At 23.6% G+C, this 8,669-nt stretch overlaps 1 protein-coding gene across 1 annotated transcript; it reads left to right on the forward strand.

Moving 5' to 3' along the window:
• The first annotated feature begins 166 nt into the window (after positions 1-166).
• LOC114125153 (acetyl-CoA acetyltransferase, cytosolic) lies at positions 167-8,078 on the forward strand. The gene is made up of 9 exons (XM_027988679.2): positions 167-493; positions 3,069-3,190; positions 3,315-3,427; positions 3,553-3,752; positions 6,200-6,429; positions 6,506-6,694; positions 6,854-7,016; positions 7,725-7,887; positions 7,946-8,078. Exons 1-8 carry the CDS (start codon positions 448-450, stop codon positions 7,841-7,843), a joined length of 1,182 nt encoding a protein of 393 aa, XP_027844480.2. The 5' UTR covers positions 167-447; the 3' UTR covers positions 7,844-7,887; positions 7,946-8,078.
• The last annotated feature ends 591 nt before the right edge of the window (positions 8,079-8,669 follow it).

Consider the following 8,669-nt stretch of genomic DNA (forward strand, 5'->3'; position numbering starts at 1 on the left):
CCATTGTCACAAACCGCGGCCGATACGATGATTTTACATATCTATTATCATTTTTATGTTTTGACGATAAGAATGTTATCAACTAACAGTTGTTTTTACGTTATCACAATTATTGATGACGTGTGTGATACCACGGCGTTTTAAATATTAATTATCGTATAAGTATTAAATTTATCTTTAGCAAGAGCCTAGTGCTTACTGCTTAGTAGCTGGTAGTATTACTAGTATTAATTAAAGTATTATTTATGTTTTTTAATTTTATAATTTGTTAATTAGTCTTAAGTGTGACTTGTTTTACTCACTGTAATTAAGTGTAATTTTATTGTTATCTCGATTTTGTTTTATATAAATACCTATACATTTTAAAGAATTTCAAATAGTCTTGTGTTGGACTCATCAAAGTTTACAGCTCAGGTTTAAATAGTCTAAATCAATAACTCATTAAACATGGCCAATGAAGTATACATTGTATCTGCTGTTCGTACTCCAATAGGTAAGCATTTAAAGATTTTAAATTATATTTAATGAGTTGTTTGATTTAGAAAAGTTATATAGTTTTATTGATAAGTTTATTGTATACATGTATATAATTTTTTTAATTTGAGTTAAATTACTTTTTATGTAAAATTAAAAAAAAAATAATAGTTTAATTATGTTATAATTTAATTTACTACTAAAATTATACCATTGTAATTAAATACAATTTATTTTTATTATCTTACTTATATACCTATTTGTTTATCTTTTTATTTGGTAGCTAAATATAAATTTACAGTTAAACAATTTATGCTACTTATGTTTTAAGCTTTTTTTAATTAAGTGCTAAATTAAATTACATACTTAAGTGTTAATTTGTGTTAAGATTCTTAATGATAATATAAGTTTTATTTTTAACTTAGAAAATAATAAAACTTCAATTTCGTTTTATTTTATATACATCACTAATTGAATTATTTTTATTATTTAAATCTTAATTTTTGTTCATTTTTTATTTATTTAACATAGCTTTTATTTCTCATTATTTTTCTTTTAATAATTACATAAATTTATTGGAATTTATACATTGAATAAAAATAAAAAAAAAAACAAATAATAATAATTCAAATAAGTGCCTAATAAATCTGTTATATCTAAAGTATACCGTATCACTATTTTTTGTTAGGTACATCTCTTACCTATAGGTGCATAATATTCTTATTATTTTAATAACAATATCAAATGCCTAAAAAAAAATTTATTTGTTTTTTATGTTCTTATAACACTTTATTTAATTGCATTAATTTCTATAGAAGAATAAATTATTAATATTAAAAGTTTTAAGGTATGTATCCAATTTAAATAACTTGATATTTACGAGATAAATTATAGTAATGTTATAATAAGTATTTAAAAAAAAAATCTAATACATAAGTCATAAATATATTAATATATTTTCAAATTGTGTATTAAATTGTATACTATATTATTTTTTTTCACTAGTTATGTTACTATTTTATTGTAGAGTATTTCTGAAAGTAGTGATTTGTCGAATACATTTTATAATGGAATAAATAAAAATGTTAGTTAGTATTAAAAAAATTGGTAAGAATCAATATTATTCAATTTAGAAATTATTATTAAATGCATTAAGTTACATTTATTTTGTTTAATCATAAAATTGAATATATCTGCTGAATAAAATGCTTTTTTTATTAAATTAGATATAATTTTAATTCTTAATAGTTTTTAACTATAAGTATATAATATCTTTTTTTAGGAAATAAAATTATTAATATTTATTTTTTATTATACTTATATAATTATAAAAAAACTTTATCATGAAATTTAGATATTTTTGATAGGTATACAAATTTAATGTATTACCTTTATTGGCTATTAATGCTATTAATGTTTATTATTATTACTTATGAATCTACAGATAAAATACAAAAGTTATATTATATAATTTAATAAGACTCAAATTGATTTTAAGATTTATATTTTTGATCATTAAACTTGAGAGTGTAGTTAATATTAAGTACTATAAATTATTGTTGGATTTATACCAATTATATCAGAATATAAGAAATCTAATCTAATTTTAAGCAGTACATATTGCAGAAATTTGAACTTTAAGACAATTTCATACTTGCATGCAAATATTCAAATTATGTTATATAACAATTTAATCTCTTAAAATTATCATTATTAATATTCTACTAATGAAGAATAGGTACCAGATATTACAATAAATTCTACTAATATTTCACTTTATATTATATAACAAGTAACATTTATTATATTATTGTTTATTGATAAAATAAATTATTGTTATTACATAATAGGACAGCATAGTGTTTCCTATTATACAGTACTTAATAGTATACATTGAAAACAATTTATTGATATTGCATAGATTTTTTTCACAATCAATTAAAATATGTTTAAAAAATTGTTTTTACTATTATTTTGTGTATTAATGCAGTCAATGCAGAGTTATGTATTTTACAATCAAGCAAGATACATTAAATAAACCAATAGTGGTCCCTTAACCATGATTTTAATAGTTACTTAATTAATTTCTAGTGCAACCTGTCATTAAAATTAAAAAAATAATTAAGTATATTGTTCTGGCCAAATTTTCAGGAATGTATTTATAAACTGTTTTTTTTTTTTAATTTTCCAATGATAAATAATAATAATAATATATTAAATTTGTTAAATAAAAGTATCTACAAACTATATTAGTAAAGTTATAACTCAATATTGAAATTTTTAAAATTAAATAAAAAAATAAAGTACACAATATCTTTATTATTAAGATCAATAAATATAAGTTAAGTAATAAAAATAATAAAATAATTTATTATCCACCTTTAGTGACTTGTAGCTTATGGTAAAATACTAATATATTACTAGTTAGGACATTTTTAAATGTACTCAGATATTTTTTTTTGTGTGTCAAGAGTTATGGCTATCATGCATGCTATATTACATCTAGTGTATATTAATTGTGCGATTTAATGAATAATTGATGACAAGATTCTTATTTGGTTTCTAATTAATTAAAAATTATGTATTTACTATAGGCTCATTTGGTGGTTCGTTGTCATCTTTGAAAGCTCATCAACTAGGCTGCATAGTGATTTCTGAAGTACTCAAAAGAGCTAATGTAAATACAAATGAAGTATCTGAAGTTATTCTTGGACAGGTAAACAAAATAATATATAATATTTCACATTATTTGTATTTACTATTTAGTAATCTACTGTCTAGTGTGTATATAAAAATATATAACATGTATCATGTATGCTTTATTTATGAATATTGGTTAGGCCCTTACAGCTGGACAAGGGCAAAATCCAGCCCGACAAGCTTCAATAAATGCTGGAATTCCAATCACTGTACCGGCTCATGTTATCAACATGCTCTGTGGATCTGGACTAAAGTGAGTTAATATTTACAGTTAAATTATTCATGAACATTATTCTTATATTACCTACATAAGCAGTAAGTTTTGTAGGACAAAAAGTCTTTAAATTATATGAAAAAGAATAGGTGATTGTCCCCTAGGGCTGTTGTTCTTGGATACCAGGCAATCAAATGTGGAGATTCTTCAATTGTCATTGCAGGTGGCCAAGAGAGCATGAGCAATGCTCCTCATGTTGTCAATTTACGATCTGGTATCAAAATGGGTAACACAGAGTTGAGGGATACAATGCTATGTGATGGATTAACAGACGCATTTGACAATATACATATGGGAATTACTGGTAAGAAATCAAAAAAATTATGGATCTAAAAATATGTTTTAATTTAAATTAATTTAATTATTAAAATACCTAAATAAATATATAATTATGGGTTTTTTTTATTATTTACTTTATTTATATTTACACATGAAGCTTTTTACAAGAAATTTAAATAACTCACAACTCAGAAGTATGGAGTAGTTTTAGATTCTGAACGGAGTGAAGAATGTATTGATTTTACAATGATGTATGTTTTTTTTTTGTTTTTTTTTTTTTTTTTTTTTTTTTTTTTTTTTTTTTGTGTCTGTGTACAGCATAACTAGTCGAAATAATGCTCCAATTTCAAACAATGGGGGTGGTTTCCGATGTAAAAGTGAATATCCTTGGTGCATTATAGAGGTAAAAAGTTAACATTTTCCAACAGTTTTCAAAAAAATCGAGAAAAACAAAAAAAAAATGACGGAAAAACGGCAATTTTTACGCAAAACCAGTTTTCGACCAAATCGATTTTTTTTTATGGTTGTAATTCAAAAACTAATCACTGAAAATACTTGAAATTTTCACCAAATGTTAATGTCAGTGGTATTGTATATAGTTAAATTTTCAAAAAATTTTGACTTTTTTTGAGTATTTATAGACCACTGAAATTTTCGATTTTTTTGAGAAATTTTTTTTAAAGTGTCGATAAAAAATTTTTGGATGACCAAAAAGTTTTGAAAATTTAATACAAGGTTCCTTATGAGTTGTTTTTTTGTAGCTAAAAAAAATTAAAATCGTTAGTCACAATTTTTTTTTATAAGAGTTTATAGTTCAAATTTTTACGAAATCTGTCGAAAACGCGAAAATTTGCAAGTAATTTTGAAGTTGAAAAATCATAAAATTTTTTTCTTTTATAACTAAGTTTTGAAAATTTGGTACAAGGTTCTCCATACATTTTTCTTCAAATATCTGTAAAAAAAAACTCTACCGGATTCAGACAAAAAATTTTTATGAGTGTTTGAAATTTAAATTTTTACAAAACCGCGTTAAATAACGGTTTAGCCTCAAACGATTTTTGATATTGTTATAATTCAAAAAGTATAAGTCGTAGATACTTGAAAATTTTACCAGTTATTTAGATTGGCATTTTATTTACTTGATTTAATTTTCAAAATATTTTGAGTTTTTTTGAGCTATTTATAGACAACTGAAATTTTCAATTTTTTTTGAAAAATTTTTTTGAAGTCGATAAAATTTTTTTGGCCCTATCAAAATACTTGAAAATTTTATACAAAGTTCCTCATATATTATTCTTATAGTGATTAAAAAATTATAAGAATACATAGGCACAACAATTTTTTATTAGCATTTGAAGTTCAAATTTTGACGAAAATTCGTCAAAATTATGAATATTTGCAAATTTTTGAAGTTGAAAAATCAAAATAACAAATTAAAAATAACATTGTTTTTAAGTTAATGATTAAGGATTAAAATATTATCATAATTACCTATAATTATAAGAAAACTCGAAGATTATTAGAAAAATTTTAAGTGCATTATAGAATTTTAAGTTTTAATTTAATTTTAACGAAATAGCGTAACGATAACGATTTATCCTCAAACGATTTTAAATATTTGTTATTATTCAAAAAGTATAAGTCGTAGATACTTGAAAATTTTACCAGTTATTAAGATTCGCGTTTTCTTTACGTGATTTAATTTTCAAAATATTTTGACTTTTTTTGAGCTACTTATAGACAACTGAAATTTTCAATTTTTCTGAAAATTGTTTTTTTATGTGTCGATAAAATCTTTTTGGCCCTATCAAAATACTTGAAAATTTAATACAAAAATCCTCATAAGTTATTATTATAGTGATTAAAAAATTATAAGAATACATAGGCACAATTTTTTTTTATTAGCATTTGAAGTTCAAATTTTGACGAAAATTCGTCAAAATCATGATATTTGCAAATTTTGTAGTTCAAAATTCATAAAATTGTTTGTATAGGTAGAGAGTAGAAAATTTAATACAAGATTTTCCATAAGTTTTGCTTCAAAAAGCTATAGAGAAAAATTTTAAGAGTCATTATAGGAAAAATGTTTTGAGCGTTTGAGTTTTAAATTTTTATGAAATCGGAATATTTGTTTCAAAATAGAATATATGACAATATTTAATTATAATATATTATAGACTGACAAATCATCTCCGTTCAGAATCGTTTTTCGTATACAATGATACTTATCATTGCATTCAAATTTAATCTACCCTAGTCCGAGGTCTACCCCACCCCCTAATGTACAGCAGAGCGGTACCCACTTGCCGACTTTTTTTATATTGTCCATTACACATAAGACACTTTAAATTTTGGTTTCATGTTCTTTTGTAAATAGAAAAAAAATTATTTTTATATTTATATTTTAAAATATTAATATTTTATATAAAATAATTAATTAATTAAATATATTTATTAAAATTTACTTTTCAGCCGAAAATATTGCTGAAAAATATAATATTTCGAGGGAACTTCAAGATAATTATGCTTTTGAATCTCAGAAACGGACTGCAGAAGCACAAAAAAATGGTTACTTCAAAGATGAAATAACACCAGTTGAGGTGAAAATACGACGAACTACCAACATATTTGACACAGATGAATATCCAAAAAATGATACTACTTTAGAATCATTATCTGCATTGAAACCTGTTTTTAAATCGGTAAAATAAAAATAATTTAGTCATATACTTATACTATTATTTTAGAAGTAATTTGAATGTCTTTCTTCATATTTAGAATGGAGGTGTAGTTACAGCCGGGAATGCATCAGGAATAAATGATGGTGCTGCAGTTGTACTTCTAATGAATGGAGAAGAATGCAAAAAACGAAATTGTACTCCATTAGCTAAAATTGTAGCTCATGCTGAGTGCGGGGTTGATCCAAAAATAATGGGAACTGGACCAATACCTGCTGTGCTTAAGACGGTAAGTGTAAATAATTTTTAATTGGTGCCAAAAGTAATTTCAATAATACAATATATTATAATGTATTAGCTGCAATCTACAAAGTATACAAATATCTGTGTGGATGCTTAACATTACTTTACAGTGAGTAATCAACTAAAAATGTTATTACATTCTCAGGTTGAAAAAGCTGGTTGGACAATGGAGAGCGTGGATATTTTTGAATTGAATGAAGCATTTGCTGCACAATCAATAGCTGTAGTACGTGATTTAGGACTAAACTCAGATAAAGTGAATATCTATGGGGGCGCTATAGCATTGGGTCATCCGATTGGAGCATCTGGTATGATTATTTTTCTAATTAAGTGATAAACACTTAAAATAAAACTGAATTATAATACAACACAAAGAGTGTTTTAAAATGTTTAATGCAGATGACAACACATGATGTCTTATGTCTTAAGTCATAACCCAAAGATGGCAAACCTTTTTGTATCCGCAAGTCAAATAAAACATTTTGGTTAGAATTTATTTTCTTTGTGTTTGATAACATTTTTTTTTTTCAAAATTCCTGTGAATGATTTTTTTGGATAGCCATGAGTTTTCCTTAAAGAGCTTGGGCATGTCAATAGGTTTGCCATCTCTGTCATAGCCTATACATTTTAAATGTTATTTCATATAATTAGTTTATGTAAAAAATTAAAAATCAGTTTTATTTTCATAAAAAAATATTCTTATAAAGTTATACATTATATTGAATTTATAACATATTATTTATATTATTATGCATATTGTACAAGCCATAGGCATCAACTATACATTTTTATTTAACCTTTAGAACAATTATTAATAAATAACAGTGTCTGGTATATTAAACTAATATTGCCTAAAAAAAAAAAATTGAAGCTATTAATTAATTAACTTCTACAATTAAGCGCATTTAACAAATACATTTGAGATTATATGAGTCATAGAACTTATAAAATTGTATTGAAAGTACTTTTAATTAATTAAATCAATGTGACTAAATTGTTTGATCTATTTAATGTAGGTGCTAGAGTATTGGTGACTTTAGTACACATCTTATTGAGGACCGGAAAAAAACGTGGCATAGCGTCCTTATGTGTTGGCGGAGGTATGGGTATTGCTGTAGCTGTTGAGACATTATAATTGCTAAATACTCAATTGTTCTCTGTGTAAGAGTACATTAGACTGTGAGTAACAGTTTGATTTATGTCTAAAATTGTTATTAATTTCCCATATTTGTTGCAGGTTGCATTATTGTGGGTATATATATTGTGTATCATCTAACCTAAACAAGAAAAATTAATTGTGCTGAAATCAGGGTTGATAATTTTTTTCCAATCTTGTTTTATATTTAAAATAAAAATGTTTTTATGCTAATTTTTTTTTTGTGTTTATTATTGTTAATAATTATTTCATTTTAGATTATTACAACGTTAATTCACATTGAAGTATTAGATGTTTATTGAAATTTATTTTTTTAAATGTTATCCTGTATTCTAAGCATTGTATTTTTTTTTTTATTGATTACACCAATCTTTTTAAGATGTTTTCAGTTGATGAATTTAATATGTATAAATTTTTTATAGAATATAATTTGATGTGTAATAGTTGGGCGTTCATACTTTATAGTGTATAATGTTTAATTTTACTTTTTCATAACATTAATGCCAGTATAAAATTATACTATTACCTGAATAATATCATAATGTTGTTCTTATTAAATAAACCAAATGTGCCAATTTTTTTTTTCAATTTATATTAGTCCATTTTTGAAGTTAAACTTCTCTCTACTAACCTAACAATAGATTCATATTTTTTATCACAATAAAGTTACTTGTTTAAATTGGTTTACTTATTTAAACAAAGTATATAAATAATTATTAAATATGCATAGTAAGGAATTTTACATTAAGAAAATAATGTGATTATAGATTCAGTAACAGCATCTCACAAATTAATACAAAAACTA

Source organism: Aphis gossypii, chromosome 3 (genome assembly GCF_020184175.1).
Source record: "Aphis gossypii isolate Hap1 chromosome 3, ASM2018417v2, whole genome shotgun sequence".
NCBI classification, from domain to species: Eukaryota; Metazoa; Arthropoda; class Insecta; order Hemiptera; family Aphididae; genus Aphis; species Aphis gossypii.